Source organism: Choristoneura fumiferana, chromosome 10 (genome assembly GCF_025370935.1).
Source record: "Choristoneura fumiferana chromosome 10, NRCan_CFum_1, whole genome shotgun sequence".
In the NCBI taxonomy this organism is placed as follows: Eukaryota; Metazoa; Arthropoda; class Insecta; order Lepidoptera; family Tortricidae; genus Choristoneura; species Choristoneura fumiferana.
Genome location: NC_133481.1, coordinates 10,742,083 through 10,760,293, shown reverse-complemented (window position 1 = coordinate 10,760,293; position 18,211 = coordinate 10,742,083). Strand labels below are relative to the sequence as shown.

The 18,211-nt window shown below is 35.7% G+C and overlaps 1 protein-coding gene across 4 annotated transcripts; it reads right to left on the bottom strand.

Annotated features, from left to right (window-relative positions):
* Nucleotides 1-8,915: 8,915 nt before the first annotated feature.
* On the bottom strand, nt 8,916-17,974 carry LOC141431610 (D-altritol 5-dehydrogenase-like). 4 transcript variants are annotated; one of them, XM_074092790.1, is made up of 10 exons: nt 17,929-17,974; nt 16,246-16,393; nt 14,125-14,249; nt 13,449-13,606; nt 12,952-13,053; nt 12,454-12,549; nt 12,260-12,337; nt 11,451-11,544; nt 10,079-10,186; nt 8,916-9,481 (listed from the first exon to the last, which is right to left on the bottom strand). In XM_074092790.1, exons 2-10 carry the CDS (start codon nt 16,387-16,389, stop codon nt 9,367-9,369), a joined length of 1,020 nt encoding a protein of 339 aa, XP_073948891.1. In that variant the 5' UTR covers nt 16,390-16,393; nt 17,929-17,974; the 3' UTR covers nt 8,916-9,366. The 4 variants fall into 4 exon arrangements, with proteins under 4 accessions (XP_073948891.1, XP_073948892.1, XP_073948889.1 ...); XM_074092791.1 differs by lacking the exon at nt 17,929-17,974 and adding an exon at nt 16,771-16,867; XM_074092788.1 differs by lacking the exon at nt 17,929-17,974 and adding an exon at nt 16,564-16,743.
* Between the last annotated feature and the right edge of the window lie 237 nt (nt 17,975-18,211).

Here is an 18,211-nt window from a genome sequence, read left to right as displayed (position 1 = left end):
AAAAAACGCTGTAATTTTTTTCTTTATTAGATCCAATATGTTACTGCAAAAACACCCTAAACCAAAATTGACACTTAGACGCGTGTATGAAAACACGAAACAGCCAATTATTGTCCTTGTAGGTACACTCAGCAGCATAAGTTTGTAGTGCTCAAAATTATCTTTACACTATACAAGATGTTAATTAAATAACTGAAAACCTCAGACACCCCAAAAATATTTTTTTCATTTTAAGTAAGTTGATTGATATATTTTCGAATATCTTCATTATTTTAAAAGATATTGGTGTGTTTTGCTAAGTCTTAATTTTTAACTCTACACTCATAATTTGTTTTTGTCAGTTGCGCTTTGACGTTTTTAGAAGAAAATCACACAGTGACAGCGAACCGACCAGTATTAAATTATCGAAATAGTATGCAACCTCGCTAAAATATTTAATTGGCGCCTGTTGCAGTCGTAACTTTTAGATTGGGCACAATAAAAAAGGGATTTAAAAACACAAACGCAACCTGATTTAAAACATAGTGTAATCTATTCTACTCTCGATTCTGAGCTAACTACTTTCTGGTTTTCAGTTATTTAATTAACACCTTGTATATAAATATTACACTGTGTTTTTTGTACTGCTTACTGTGTTGGTGTGCAATAAAGAGTTATTGTATTGTATTATACACTATTATATCTTGAGCCCTGTGAGCGCTCATTCACTTCTGCTGCTGACTGTACTTTAAATTTTTGCCGGCCGTTCCAAAACGAAAGTTTAACTAACTAAACAAGAAAATGATCTGCACTGGGGTTGTTAAATTTGACTCTGCTGTTTCCTTTTAAGCACTTTGCGATAGCCGTCCTGCGACGGCAATGAAAACTTTGATGGGAACAACAGTTTTATGGATATGCGTATCTAAATATGTTCATACACACATATACCAACATACATACTAATAAATATTACAAATGCGAAAGTAACTCAGTCTGTTTGTTACCCGCTTGAATTATTGAACCTATTTACATGAAATTTAGTATGGAGGTGGTTTGACATTCTAGGGAAGATATAGGATAAAGATTGTTTTTTTGGAATCTTTTTGTATTTTTTATTTCAATTCCAAATTTTTACTTTTTTACGGTCATCCCGTAAAACCTAAATTGAAAATACAAACTGAAATATAGATGCACAGAAAAACCAGAAAAATAAGACCATCACTGGGAATCGAACCCAGGTCCTCGGTATTCCGTACCGTATGCTACCGAGGACCTGGGTTCGATTCCCAGTGATGGTCTTATTTTTCTGGTTTTTCTGTGCATCTATAATATCTATATTTCAGTTTGTATTTTCAATTTAGATATAGGATGGTTTTTATGTCGTAATTATGCTGGATCTAGGCGATATAAAATGTTTTTTTATGCTCTAGTGCATAAAATACCTAAAATCTTTCTCTAAGACCAAGGCAATCAGGTGTCAACACTCAACAGCCACAAACAAAAAAAATTATACATATATTTTTTAATAATTTTCAATTTGTGTCAGACTAAAAATCAATCAAATAAGTCAATAAAACTAAAAGAATATGTTTAAAAATATAAAAATGATATATTATAAAAATGATGCATGAAAAATAAAAGGTGAGTAGTAAGTGAACAATTGTGTCCGCTGTTGCTATTTCATTTCCTTGCAATCGAAGTGAAAAACGGAGTGCATAAAACTCGAGCATTAAACCGTTTTTCCCCTCGACGTGTCTATCTCGCTATCGGCTCGGGTGGCTATATGAACATCTCGATTAAAATGGCTCGTTTTATGCTCTTGGTGTACAATCTACTATTATATTACCGAAATTCGATAATAGGCTAGCTGGGCTAGGCTGTTTTATTTGGGACACTAGTGTCCTGAATAAGATTAATTAATCCGTCAGTTACATTAACAGAAAATATTGGACACGTATTTTCAAACTTGTCAATTAAACAGAAAATTATGAAGATATTGCCAGCTTAAGTACCGCGTGACGTCACGCCGTGCGGTGCTTTTAGCATGACGTGACGTCACAACTTCACAAGCTCCATGTCCCGAATTTCGACACGCTTCATCTTTGTAATATTTTGTTTCGTTGACAAAAGATAAAATGCGTGTCCGATATTTTCTGATAATCTAACTGGCAGGCTAATGGGCATCACATCATTGTCCATTGATAAATTTTATTTGACGGATAAATGTGATGCTGTCTCCGTCTATTCTAACAAAACAAACAGAGACGGCATCACATTTATCCGTCAAATAAAATTAATCAATGGATGGTGAGACAGAGGGTAAATGTAATATTTCTTTTACCCAGGAAACTACCCAATTTAAAGCTTTTTCGACCATATAAAACGAATTAATATCACACTCACACAGACTAGTTCCATCCATATACTCGTACTTACCCTCATTTAAAGCAACTCACACAAAAGAAAACCTCCGTTTCCCATTCGCAGACCGTTGCCGGGCGCGATATTATGTATCTCGAAGTTCCGAAGCACACGCTCTGAAATATTTATTCCTGAAACGTAAAGATCGGGTGGGGGTGGGGGGTTTATCCCGCGGTTTCCGCCGTGTTTTACTTTGAGAATGGGAAGTCGCCGGCGACGGGTCGATAGCGGCAAAGATAAATTAACCGAATGAATGCTGCGCCGCAGAGCGTACAATTTTAACGAAAGAGACATGCTTTCTTAATAATTTTCGTAACAACACATCCATACCATATTTTAAGGACACATCCTGGAGACCCTGTTTTTCCAGCTCGAAATCATGGACTGAGTCTACCTCCCAAATTTTGCTGAAATCGGAGAGATAAACTCAGGGTACAACGGTAGATAAAAATGCCCCATAAAAAAAAGTGTTGTAAGAAATAGCAACCGAACGAAAATTCGTCGCATAAATCCATACTAATATTATAAATGTGAAAGTGTGTTTGTATGTTTGTCCGTGTTTCACGTCGAAACGGAGCGACGGATCGACGTGATTTTTGGCATAGAGATAGTTTATGGGCCAGAGAGTGACATAGGCTACTACTTTCAACAATAGCGCGCGATAACCGAATTCTACGCTTATAAGCCGAGGGAAAAAGCTAGTTGATTTTATATACTCGTAGATAGCTATATAGTTTCACTTGTTACAATTTTGTACCTAATGACACAATATCCATAAAACAAAATAAAACATTTCAAGTCAAAACGCTTGTTTAGAAACTACCTACTAGTGATGAAATAATATTTAATTTAATTTTAATTTTTTTTATGACGTTAAAATAATTAATTTCCAGAACAATACAGGTCCAACTATAAAAAAGGTATATTAGGTACAATAAAATTAATTTCATTTTTATGTCTTAGTAAAACAAGTTTGATAATCGAAACCTTTTTCCTAGCCATCACGAAAAAATCAATTAATATATCTATCTAAGGATTTCGTATTGTGTACATACGGAATCTTCCAAGTCTAAGGGGCTGTTTCACCATCCATTAATTAGTGTTAACTGGCGGTTAGGTGCGATGCCGTCTCTATTTGTTTTGTTCGAATAGACGGAGATGGCATCGCATTAACCGCCAGTTAACACTAATCAATGGATGGTGAAACAGCCCCTAAGTATATTTTGTACCTTTGGCTGCTATTTACTCTTAAACTATTTATTCTCAAGCAATCTTAGCCGTTAGTTAGGGTGGGGACACTCGATTTTAATGAAAATTTTCACTTTATTATAGTTGAATATTTCGCAAACAAATCAACGAATCGAAAAATCGTCCTGGCAACCCCGCAATGGTTTTAAAAGACCTAGGTATCTAACGACACTCCACACTATAGGGTTGGTCGAGAAAAAAAGGACCCCTACTTTACGTCTATGGGAAGTTTTTTTTTAGTTTTTTTATTTTTATTTTAACACTGTTCGGCGTGACTGATAATGTATGTTCATGCCAATTTACAGCTTTCTAGTACTAACGGTCTCTAAGCTTACCCGCGGAAAGACAGACAAACGGACAGACACATGGCGAAACTATAAGGGTTCCTAGTTGACTACGGAACCCTAAAAACCTTTAAAACTTAATCACGTTATGACGTAGGAAGCCTACATTTGACTGTCGACTGACACATGTTAAACACTTCTTCAACGGTCACCTAATTTGTTGTGGCATCAGAGTTAATAAAATTCATATACCTACCAATCAAGCTGACCTAATCAAATTTCCCGATTTTATCATTTTGTAATATTCTATCGAGTGTACCTTCCCTTCTCCTTAATCTGTGTCCGTACTCCGACCTCCAGTGGGAGGCCCCCCGTTCGATTGTCTGCGGAGGCTGCCCCGCCAGTGCCATCTGATGTGCCGAGAGCACTCCAGATCTGCATAGATCGTTGCCTTCGTTTTTTCCCTATCGAAAAATCAATAGGGAATCCACTCGCAGTTTTATAAGGTCTCAAAAGGCACTTCTTAATTTCGTTAAGCCTTGTATGTATCGTTTGATTTAAAGGCATGATACGACAGTTTAATCTTTATTATTCCATAGTTTTTGCATGTACGGTAATTATTTTGAATTACGAGAACCATGCCGTGCTTTAGCATCCAGAAAGGAACATGTACTTACCTACTTATTACTTCACAAATCTTGACTAACAATTCAGACTGAATACAACTGAAATCTATGTAGATTAGCCAACAGCAGGCTGTAGAGGAAACGGTACATAATATAGTCTCATCCCAAAGCCACATCGAGCTTTCCGCCGCCCACCCTCAAGGGGAAAGAGCCTCAAATACCGAGCAATAAAGCCTTCGCATCCAGCAAAACAAATACAACGCGCATTCCAATGCTAGATATCATTTGCCCCGCCCACACAGTTGGCATTACGACTGTGAGCGCTCCCATTGGTCGCCGCGAAGCCTTCTCCATTTCGAATTGGTTATTTTTTTTCTACGATTGAAATTTGAACTGTCCGATTAGTGTAGAGCGGCGCGCTTGCGCGGCGTCACGTAAACGTAGATACGTTTCGGGGGCTACGAATGTTTTATTGCGTCTCTCTCCATTCCCATTCGTATTTGGATGTAGATGTGATTCGTAGAGTTTGTTCAGAGTGCGCAGCTGTGGTGCTCGCGATAGGTTACTCGCAGCGGTTTCAGGAGTAGGTAGTTTGTTTATAGGTATTATATTAGGTATTGTAATTATGAAGAAGTTTTCGATTTTATAGAGGATGAATAGACTAATACATTGATTATGGCTCTGTGTGATACTATATAGCAACTCATCAGAAAAGTCGTACTTTAAGAATAATTTGTTACTTTAGGTTAACTGGAAGGGATCTCTTTTAAGGATAAGACCGTCTTTGTTATGCCTTATTCTCTTGTTATCTGTTAATTTCATGAATTTTAAGTACAATATAATTATACAATTTGATATTTTGTGAATATTTGGAAAAAATAAAAATGATTCAGTTATTAACCATTGTCTATATCCATTAATAATTTAAATAACATTAGGTGCATGTGAATGCTATATTTAACTATTTACATTTTATATTTTGTGACGATTAGGCTTTTCAATATTTAGTTTCAAAGAGATCTTTGTAATAAACATTTACAAAATCTCCCAAACCTGCCATTTAATTACTGATTTCTAAAAACCTGTCGCTTTTGGGTGTCAATCTTCGATTAACGTAAAAAAAACACTCAACTAACAAGAAGACTGCCGCTGACTACACAGCTTTACCTTGCATACTCGTAAATGTCTTTCCACGACCATTTACTAACTAGTCCTTATTGAGCGGAATGCAATAACACAGCCGCAAACTGCAACTGCGACGAGGTTCGTGACTCCTATATCATACACTTTACCACAACGTGTCAAGGTACAAAACTCAGTATTGCAGCCACCGACAAACGTAATAACACGCTGGCATCCATAGCTTACTCTGTCCGGAACAATTTCATTTGCGACTGAGCGAGGATAGCGTTGTAATTACAACAACAATCGATAGAGGCGCCACCGTCTGCCGCACGTTTAATCTCGCCAGAATCAAAGGACTGTCGCCTCACACCCACCCATAGACTCCGCACACCTCCCCATCAATGCAAATTTCACAAGCAACGCAATGTCAACAACCTATCGCCAAGTTAAAACGAGAAATTCTTGCCCCCTTGCGTGTTCATGCAGCAATGGATAGCGTGTTTATCGTTCGATTTGTTTCAAACTGGTTGAGTAGTAAAAACTATGTCTCCAAGCCTATATCTGCAGAAGTATGTTTAGGTGTCCCTAGACCAGATAGTTGCATTTCCAGTTTAGCAGTATACATAAGCGTTATTGAAGTTTTATTAAGGCTTAACATTGTTTGTACCTATCGAGTAGTCCGCAACGAGTTGCTTAAATATTTCTTGCAATTTTGTCCGCATGAAACTGCGACTTATGCTAACATAATTTCTATAATTTTAAGCGATGTACAAACAGTACACATATCATAATAAAAAAAAATCTCATTGCAAGTAAGAGAGTTCTTCATAGCATTGTCATTTTCCGTGCTCGTAGATACATACATAGTTACCAATTTTGAGGCTGTCCAACCAAAGAACAATGTAGCGAAAATCTGCTTAAAAGTACAGTGACAGACAAAACATACTTACTGAGCGCTTATTCGCAAGTCGTAGGTATAACTCACGAGATTTTAACGTTAAGAACTGTCAGTTTTGAAATAAAACAATGTATAGGTGCCGCATCAAGTTTTCCGCATCGCAACGCCAATACAATATCAAATACTCGGTTTACTAATGTTTCGCCGAAAAACGTTTGACAACCTGTTTCATTTCGCAACTTTTCATTTCCCAACTGTAAAATATTTCTGAAACTGTACATATATCAGAATTTTTATAAAAGTAACCTAACCTAACCTAAAGGGTTCTACACGATGGCCCTGAAATAAATCTTGAAATTTTAACAGATTTAGAGTTAGCGAAATGAAAAGTTGCGAAATGAAACAGGTTGTCAAACGTTACGTTGCAAAAAGGCAGTACTCGCAAATACTCATAGGTTCTAAAAGTATAAGTAGAATTTTCATTACGCTGCTGATTTTGGTAAAATATAAGTTGGCTAATTCGGCTCAATTATGTAGAGTTCGATTTAAACCGCTAATTAGGGTTAAAATGGAGAAGCCCGCGGCTGAACTTAATGCTGCGCTGCAATATCGATTGTCATTAATTTGGTGGCTGTTGCCGAATCCTGGGCGGATAAATAGTAATTGCAATAACTTAATTTTTATGTATACGATTTAGCGTGAGTTACACTGAGTTACTCTAACAATCTCAAAGGATCAAAATGACTGGTTTGACATTGGTTATATTTATATCTCTAGATATCATCTCGGCCTACATTATGTCCTACAGCTAGAGACATGTCTCCCCTCGGAATGAGAGGGCTTTGGCCTTATCACATTACATATATATCTATTTAAAACGTATTGCACCGTTGTTTCTTCAGAAATTAAAGTTAAATGCAATATAAAAGTCATTATCATGCAAATGCAGTCGCTATTACATCTCATTGAATACATAGGGAGTTATGTGTGAAAGCTAAACAAGCTACGTATGAGTTAGAACGGCGCACGATCCTCGTATAAAGGAGCCACAGCGCCACTCGAAATCTACGCGACTCAGAACGTAACCGTATACTCGAACGTTTTGCAAATACTCTTATAACCCCACCCAGTTAAACGTCAATGTATTTTGAAAAAAATACTTTTTGTCAAGTTTCTTGCGGCGCATTCCTCTTGGCTATGATGGTCTATCTGAAAGCGCTGGTAATTAAAAAAAGTTACATGTAAAAGAGCCCTTTGCGGCCTACTTGCAGAATAAACGTTTTCAATTTTGCTGGCTAAGTGTAAGTTTTAAGCTACAGCTTCATTCAATACTACTAACAATTGATAGACACTTTGGGAGCCGTCGTATTCTGATTGAGATCTGACATTTCATTTTCCAACTCACCATTTTCTCTGAAATCATATTTTTTTCAGAACTTTCATAAAACAAACTTAACCATACTGTGTTCTACAAAACCATAAGAAAATACAATGAAAAATGTGTTTAGTTTCGGAGAAAATTGAGAGTTGGGAAATAAAACAGTTAGCAAATGAAGCATTTGGGAAGAAATAATTCTGCGAAAAGACAGGATACCCTCTCTACTATGAACGATAAAGTCGATAACCTGTCAAGTAGCAGCCAAGTTCCTACGCAGTTACTGTCATCAATTGCCTACTTACTTATTTTTCCCGTATTTGTTCCACAACATAATATGAAACAAACACACTTAACCAGCTCTACCTCCTAGGTTAACTATACTGATCCAAGCAATATCAGCTCAAGTGTCTCAAGTTACATCCTAAAGTTGACTACTTATAGAATAGGAAGCGAGTGTAGGTAATGGCGCAAAATAGTGACGCAGTATTATTGCAGGGGGTGGTGGGGGCCCCACTCCTGAAGCCATTGCGCCCCCTCCCTCACCCCGAGCGACTGAAACGTCCGCGAGAAAAATAAGATCCGTACTCCGTCCTGCTTATTCTTATGAAAAGGTTTTTTTGTATATTTTTCTGATATTCTTTATATAGGAGCTTATTGTTGTGTGCGTCAGTGTTCCAGTGACGTCTCTGTGTGTTTTGTTTGGTGCTTTTGTATGTTAACGGGAGTCTTTTTTGCGATAAAATTGGTTGATTGTGAAAAGTCGGCTGTTTTCTACTTACATATTAATAGGTTACTTTTTGGGTACCTAATCGACTATAACAAGAAACTATAAACTAAATTCGTTAAAGAAGAATCTCGTTCAATTTGAGCCAAGTAGTACTTTAGTCAGTCGGCAAATTAGTGGAAATTGGCTTGCTTGATTAGTAATTGATGATAAATAAATAAAATAAAATTGGTAATAAATAACAATAAATCCATTTATTTACAGAACAAGTTAAAATTACATAAATACAATTATAACTCATCAGGCAAAATAATAATAATGAAAAGTTCAAAACTGGTGTACAGTCAAGTGTAAAAATATATGAACTTATTCAAAGTTTCAAAAATAAGTACCATAGACTCTTATTCCGACGTAATAAGGCCCTAGTAACATATTTTTGAGTGGTTCGAATAAATACTTATTTTTGCACTTGACTGTACCTACAATACTTCTAAATGACAAAAATATCACAATGTAGGTAAAACTAAATTTGGATTTAATTTAAAAGTTTCTGATTATTATGTAATGAAGAATAAATTAATTTCAAGTCTCATTTCTTCTTACATGGCAGCATGCAGTGGTCCATTGTAAAGATAATTATCTGTCAGCAATCAACGACAAAATGAGTGTGTTGCGAAGTATTTTTATTCGATTTTGAACATGGCTTTAGAGATCGACCCAGACTTCAAGTCAGCTATGGCCTCCTGGTACTGTGACAAAGAGTACGTCTTAATTCCGAGCTTCTTGTAGTCCAGATACCTGTAAAATATAATATAATAAATAACACATAACTATTAAATAAATAAATATCACGGGACCATTCACACCAATTGACCTAGTCCCAAAGTAAGCTTAGCAAGGCTTTTGTTATGGGTACTAAACAACGAATAAATATAATTATAATGATATACTATTACTTCAAAAAAATTTAAAAGTCTTTCATATTTCGTTAACGAACATGGGCTATGAAATGGATACGTCGTCGCCCGATGTCGCGAAATTCCTAGGTATATCATGAAACACCGCCATTTCGTGAATTGACTAACTAACACTCGCTAGAGCCCGCCACTTGAGTGAGTGGAGTTAGTTACGCAATTTCTAACTCCAGAACATCTGGACCGATTCTCGTGACCTTGATTTTTCTTCGTTCTGAATAAAAGTATCTATGTAAAACATTGGAATAATTCCGAAAAAAGGAAATTTCGAAGATTGCTTTTCTTATACATTTTGTATTGAACTAATTTTTTGGTGAACATGGTGTTGTCTATTGGTTCTGGCAATGCGTCTAAATGGCATTGTTGAATTATCCTTTGAATCAATGCGATCTCATCGTCATCAGTGTACTAGTTTGCTTACCTGCTTCCCATAGATCTGAGCCAACCCAAGGAGTTGGGGAACGAGAAGGGATTTACTTTTACGCCGATCACGGTGAGCTCTCTCTCGAAAATCTCAAAAGGTGCGATACTGAAAAAAAAGACAATCCCTAAGGAAAATGTTTAGAACACACACGTAATTAAAAGTTTTCAATTGCACAAGAACCTTGGAACTACACATCGTGTTATTTTTGATTTCCACTAATTTTTAGGGGACATTCTACAGGTCAAATGAAGTTAATTTCTCTAAGATACTAGTGGCTTAACTCTTACGAATTAAAAAAATAATCAAGAGTTAAGATAATTAATTATTAGCTGTAAAACAGCGTAAAAGTCTTTAATTTATGACGTTCACACATGTTTAGCACACATGCTGATTTTTTGATGTCTCTCTTATGTGTCACGTCAATGTCACTTATCAATTTTGTTTATTTTACAATTGAACTATTAACAATGACTGTTATTCTCAAAAAAAAATTTTTGATTTTCAATTTCATGAGAAAGTTTATTATCAGGTAGTTCGTCTCACTCAATGAACTGAGCCGTCAGCCGAAGTTAACGGAAATCAAAAAAACACGGTGTATACACGGTGTATAAGTCATTTTACACTACTCTTATCGTAATTATAATACTTAAAATTCGATAGATTATTATAAAAGTAATTCTAAATTGAGATTAAATAAAAGTTAATGATACATGATGATGCCAATAATCTTCACTATCAATGTTATTATAAAAATTCCAGAATGGTATCACATTAAAGAGCGACATTCACATTATTTAATTTTTATACCATGCAGGTGTAAAAAAATCTTTGCTGTGTGTTTTGAAACACCTTTTTCCTTGACCACCACAGAACCATATCGTATTAAAGAATTTAATTTTTCTATAACAATTTACTCGTAATATCTCTTCATTTCTTTTCTTCTTTTTCTTTAAATTGACAATCAAATTTTGTGTTCGGCTGAAATACTAGATTCAAGGTTATTGTAGGTAGGTATAGGCGGGAACTCTCGACTGAGATTGCGATAAAGTAAACCATAGCGATATTCTTTTGCACGTGTGGACGGACAATCAGATTATATGTAGGCAAATCACCCGTCAAATCTAGTTGAGCACGATAAATACGAACTTTTCCCTTATGCACTACATCTGTAATTTGTTTCGTGTGGAAATGGTTTAGGGCCTGTTTCACCACCCATTGATTAATTTTATTTGACGGGTAAATGTGATGCCGTCTGTCTCCATCTATTGAAACAAAACGAACAGAGACGGCATCACATTTATCCGTCAAATATATTTAATCAATAGATGGTGAAACAGCTTAGGGGGTCAATGTTGTGTCTTGAACGCACCTGGCCCGCTGCGTCTGCGGCGCACAACCGAACACCACGTACTTCCCGCCCGGTTTCATGTACTCCAAACTGATCTCCATCACCTTAGCCACGCCTGGAAATTTAAAAAAAAAAACATTTTCTCGTTCAATTTTACCGCAACCTGATGTCCCTGATGTTACATGATCCTTTCTGTACATTCCAGAAACCCTTCCCAGCGTGGAACCTTTTCAAAATCAATTTCATGATGATTTCTTTTAGCTACTGATTTTTTTGATTTGGTATCTATGAATGTTGTTGAGGTTGTAAACCTTTGTAGATTTATATTTGTATATTAATTATTTATATTTAATATTATTTATTTTTATATTTATATATTTTTTTTCTGTCGATATGTGTCTTAGTTCGTATTGTTATGAAAATATAATGTTTTAATTAATGAATAATCGTCTTCTTACGATTATTTACACATTATGTATGTATTGCGTCTAAATACCGTGTGAAGTATGTACCTCACCTGAAGTTTAATCACATAATTCTTGAGGTATATAAGAAGTAAGACTCAGAAAGACTTCGCATCGACTTTGGGCTTCGTCTTTGTTTATAATTAACTTATTTACCACCTTTAAGACACAATGTACCAATATGAACCTGAGAACTAATTTGCGTTTTTAACTTGCCTTTTTTTTCAAAACAAAAAATATTTAGAAAGTAAGTATTTCAAACTTAAGATAACAAATTCATAATTTCCTTAGGATGAGCAAGCAATGCAATAGATATTTGAATGACTGAAAGTTATTAAAGTATTACGTAAATATTTCCATTTTTACCTGTACAATCAATGATCACGTCATACAGTTCTTTCTCGTTCGCCAACACATCAGGCGTCACCAGCCTGTAGCCTAAATCTGAAAAATCCAAATAAAATAACCTATATGTAGCTTTTAACTTTCATTTCATCTATAAGTATACCTACTTAAAAATGTAAACAATAATTATACTTATTATATGTATATTAACGTACCCAACTGTTTTACAATTTCCAGCCTTGCTTTGTTCATTTCGGAGACGGTCACATCCCTGTGCCCGTGAAGATGCAGCGTGGTCAACCATAGGTTTCCTAAAACAGAATATCACCATACAAATATCTGTTCGCATTTGTTTCTGTGTAGAGATTCTCTATTCTGTACAGGTACTTATGAAGAGTTTCGTGCTTATTATAATTATACACAAATCATGCATACGAGTCAAGTCTTTTATCATGTATTTATTTTACCAAACGACATGTTGAATGAAGTTAATAAATTAATTTCAAGAAGCTTATTTTACAATAAACTGACCAGCTGTTGACTCATATAGTACCTTCGGTAGAACAAAGGCATAATCCCCCTTTTTTCATTTCTTGTACAATCGAAGGTACGTTATGTCACCTGATGGAAAATCCAGGTACGTATTTATAAAGAATTAGTTTTAGACTTGGACGTCGATATCTTTAAAAATACTGCACTAGAATTGAACTCACCGATGATCCCAGCGCCCAGCACCAAGACCCTGTCTGCCACAGACAGTGGCGAAGCCCTGTCGAACCCGTGAGATACGCAAGAGTATGGCTCGCAGAGAGAAGCTGAGACAGAAAGGAACAGTTACAATGCTTATTATTATTATCGTTGTTATTTATTTTATTGAGAGGATCACCAATTACTTTCCGCAGGGGTCCAGTTTTAAAACTACTAATATTTCTAAAACCAATATTTATTTATTGAAAAAAAATATAGTGGAAAATTACGCCACGAGAGCACCAAATATAGATGAAAATGGTCAAGAGTACTTTCAGGAAACTCATAAATTTTACATCAAGTTAGTTGTCTACAGAATAAAATGATGTCTCTGTATGTCTGATAAAAATAAAATTTATTAACTTATGTCCTTTGCATTACTGCATGATTTATTTATAAGCCACAATAAAACGTATGTTTATTTTGCATTTTACGTTAAGAAAATTAGGAACTAGAAAAATACCTTGTTCCAAAGTGACTTCTTTAGGGATGGGGTAGACGTAGTCCTGCGGGACCACGATGTACTGAGCCCAACCACCGTCAGTCCAGACTCCCACGCTGTTCTTCACCGAGCAGTACTGGTACCGTCCCTTACGGCAATATTCGCACAGAAGGCACTGGCTGGAATAAAGTAAAACGCATTAAATACTCCTTTGTTAGCCTTGATGTCTTAATCCCTTAAGGAGTAAGGACTTGTTTCACAATTCTCAGATACATTTTAAGTAACAAATAAATGTGGTGCTGTCTCTGCCGTCTGCCGTCGGACAAAACAATCAGAGACAGCATCATAGTTTTGTCACTTAAAATTGATTGATTTTTCAACGAGTGGTGAAACAGGCTCTACATGTATTTGCAATAATTTTAATGTACTTAATTGTTCGTTCACCATAAACTTTAAAGTGATCTTAACTCACTTGATTTGAAATTTGGTAAATGCGTACTTTATTTTTTCATAATTTCATTATTATTAGGAAAGCAAACGTGGCTATTAAGTTTGATAAAAATAGGTCGATGCTCCAGGCTTACCATTTTTAAGTTTAAAAATATAATGAAACTGCAGTACTGTCAACCTACATTGAACTACATTAAACAACTCCTAAATTTAAGTAAACACATCACAAAAATCACCATACTCGTACCTATTTGGATCGACGACTACATGTTCTCCTTTCTTCAGGAACACATCTTTTCCAACTTCATAAACCACTCCGCTGAACTCGTGGCCAAGAGTAAAAGACCGGTTATTGCAGGCAGGAAATTCTCCCTGTAATCATTGAACATAAACACGTTTTTAGAGTAGACTAAGCTGTACTAAACTAGATAAGCTAACTATCTACAAAATGACTGTTACAACTGGTACTGGAAGAAACCAGAAAAAAAAAGTATTGTTCAATCAACTTGAAGCAAAATACAATGATCAATGAGTATGGAAAGTTTGTACAAATATTCTGACCCCCAAACTAGGTAAAGACCTGTGTCTTGGGGGCCTGAGTTTGAGTAACTCCGGCTTCGGCGATATTTGTACACATACACAGTGATAAGGATCAATCAGAAGCAATGATAACAGAATTTATACAATAAAACAGTAGAAACAAAAGGTTAAAAACTAAAACTAAATGACCAAGAAGAAATGATATTATTGATGATCTATTAGAGAACCACCCATTTTCCCGAGAAAGTCGTCATGAAAGTTTACTACTGATCCTCATCACCACAACCATCATCATGGCCACAATTACTCTGTGAAGAGTCTAACGACTTAGAAGAGATTAAAGAGTCTAAGAAAGTACGTACTTAATGGCTGTGATGTGACAAGTGTTTTGGACCTCGAAGTAGTAGGTAAATAAGCAGTGGTGACAAAAATTTAAATATTGTTTGAGGAGAGCCATTCAGTATCTACAAAATACAAATACCTACCCTTTACGGTTTCCCTTTATCTATTCAAAATACTTCCTGCACTTATAGGCCGCGTTGCCACCAGAGATGTGCGAGGATGTGTTGCGGGGAATGTTTTTGTCATGAATCAATAAACGCTTCATTTACCTATCCTCGCTTAGCACAGTTCTAGTGGAAACACCTAAGTGAAGCGAAGATAGGTGAACGAAGTGTTCCCATTGGTTCATGACAAACACGTTCCTCGCAACACATCCTCGCACATCTCTGGCGGAAACGCCGCCATGGATATAATGCAACTAGCATTACATTACGGTTCTCGCTCGTTCTCTTGTAACTCGTTAGCTCATCAGCCCCGCAATGTAATAGCGCATGTTAATTCAAGGTATTTGCTATGCTTATGTGGGTAGCTCTAAGTAGAACCGCGGTTACACCCCGCGTCCCAATATGCGTGTCAATAAGAGTGGTTCGTGTATCAGCACAGAATATATAATAGTACTGGCATACAGAATGGACACGCTCTGCACCGCACCGGTTCGAGTTACCCCACCCCTCAAGCGCAGATTGTAGGAAAACCGTAGGAAAGCAGTCGGGCGCGCAACGCGATGTATGTCGGCGACCGTCGCACGGCACTAAGTTCGGAGCAATAATTACATATTACATACGATTTACAATCGAATGTTCGAGACAAATCCTTTAAAAAAAATATTTTAGTTAAGTATCTTTAATTAATAAGGCACAAATGATTAAACCAATAAACTTTTAATTTATAAAACATTTATTTGTATTTATTTCCTAAAAACCCGAAAATCAGTCATATTCAATAATTTGTCGCTCGTACAAAGTCACATAATTTCCGTGAAATCCGCGCGCCGGCAGGTCTTTCAGGCTCGCTCGTGGCCGTGAGTCGCGAGCAAACGCCAACTTGTCAGTGGAAGAAATTGAGGTTACCTGCCTACTTCCTTTCTTAATAATAATGCTTTCTAAAAGTATCGCGATTAATACGACATGAAATAACTAATTAGGTACCGAATAATTAGTTCAAGTTTGTAGTCATATATTTATTGTAATGTAAAATAATAATGCTTAAATACATAGACAGACACATTTTAAGTACGTTTAAATAAAAATATATGATTAACGATTACATTTATTTACACATTTTAAATACCTACATACCATAGTACTAGTTTTGCGATAGTCAGCCTGTGTGTCTTACGCACACATTGACGCGTGTACAGACGTCGTCGTGCCTATGTAGATTCCAGAACGCGTATTTTGTATGGCGTGTCCGCCCTGTGTATCAGTATTTGTCTCCTCGGTGACTCCCTCTGGTGGAAAATAACAGTATTTCAGCTATTCCTGACCTGGATGATGTGGAGGTCGGTGCCGCAGACCCCAGAATACGCCACTTTGACGATCACCTCGTTGTCTTTGGTGATCTTCGGCATTGGATAGTCGGAGACATATTTCACCTCCTTCGTCTTACCGTTGAACACGATAGCTTCCATGTTCCTGAAAAAAATTGGCCTTAAATATCCTTTAAATAAAGAATAAGGATGAAAATGCGATACCTATTATTTTCCAAAATACAATTTTTTGTACCGTTACTTATTTGGATTCCTGAAAGGCACATCTCCAAATTTGGAATACGTAATTAGAACTACGGTAGGGAAGGTACCTACCTAAATAAGTACCTACAAATAAATACAAACAAGACTTTTGAATCAATTATCATTTTACGACTGTTGATGTTCAGTTTTATCTGTCTTATCAGTCACGGCCACGTATACAATGATTGCAGACTTATTTATGCAAAGTATTTAATAACCCAGATAAACTGTTATGTAACAATCATAATATTACTATTAATTTCAGACTTTATAACTTACCCACAACGATCAAAGTAATAGTTAGTATGAATGTAAACAAATAAGTACACAATGTCACAATACGTTCGTACCTACACACACAAGGTTAAACTACAAATAGCAGATCTAATCTATAAGTAGTAACATACCAACAATATTATACTATAAACTTGCCGCAAAGTTAACTGTGCCGGTGAGTATAAATGGAACTAAAGGTTTCATAATGCATCGACTAGTAACCGTTAGACACTAGCGCCATACGCTCTTGTAAAAGTTAATTGGATTCCGCATAATACGAGTATGTCTGTGTTGTGTTGAGTTGATTATCGCATCATTGTTGTTTTTTTTATAAATAAGTAATTACTTAATATCACACTTGTCAGTCCTAACTATACTTATTTTAACATTTGAAACTTAACGGTAAAATTTGCACATTTTTTTAAATGAAACAACAGAGCTGTTTAAAATTGTGTGAACTTCTGTAATAAAAACGTAATAAATAACGCTAATAAATGCACATGTAGGTATTTTTAATCCATTTGTGTTCGAAATATCGAGAAACGTGTATTACAATTTGACCGTTAATTCAAACCTTAAATTAAACGGAGACAGTTTTAGAAGTTTTTATTGAGTTAATAATTCATCATCATCATTATCAATTAGCTTATTAGATAGATAGCTAATAATTGTTTCCATTTAATTTTGATCTTTTTTATACATTTCTAAGTAATTTAGATAACTTAAGACAACATTCCATTTGTAAAAGTTAGATTAGGTAATTTAAACGCCACTTGTACGGAAAACAGTTATCTAGGTACTCTATATGCTTATGATGGGAAAACCGACTAAAAGTGGGTAGATATTTTATTATAAGAAATATACCTGCACTCAAAGATTTTGAAAAATGCGCTTGCTTTGCCGAGAAATCATTTAGGATCCTAAATTTTGTCATAAATATAGTTGTGTGTTTAGCCCTTAAGTGCGAGGTGCAAACTTAGCTTGGTCATGTAATAAGCATTAGGTACAATAGTAAATAAAATACCCTCCAAGTTGCGTTAAATATTTCCATTCTGTTAAAACTATTTAATTTTTACAGCTGCAATTTATACGAATCAATGCGCAGTTTCTTTATTATTCGTAGTGCAAATTAATGTTATGTTTATTATTCATTTTTCTTACCCGACTGATTAATTACGTGTGATCGCACAACAGTAAAACCAGCGACTGAATCGCAGATAGCTCAACATTATCTTTATAATGCTTTATGTATGTTCGATGTTCGGCACGATGTTTTAACGCCACAGGGCGTGCATATGTTTGATAATATTAACTATTATAATGTGATAGTTCGTATGATCTTTTGCAACTATTTAATTTTCATTCAGCCATGATATAAAACTGAAGACACTGCCACCTGGCGCTAACTCTACGAACTAATATAAAGCGACGAAAGAACGTTTCG

What these genes read in the sequence shown, in the direction of transcription:
- LOC141431610 (XM_074092788.1), bottom strand. Translation starts at nt 16,616, where the DNA reads ATGATAATTGATTCAAAAGTCTTGTTTGTATTTATTTGTAGGTACTTA. An exon ending in ATTTGTAGGTACTTATTTAG is followed by an intron (nt 16,394 to 16,563) that starts GTAGGTACCTTC and finishes AATTTTTTTCAG; the next exon opens with GAACATGGAAGCTATCGTGT. An exon ending in GTAGTCGTCGATCCAAATAG is followed by an intron (nt 13,607 to 14,124) that starts GTACGAGTATGG and finishes ACTTTATTCCAG; the next exon opens with CCAGTGCCTTCTGTGCGAAT.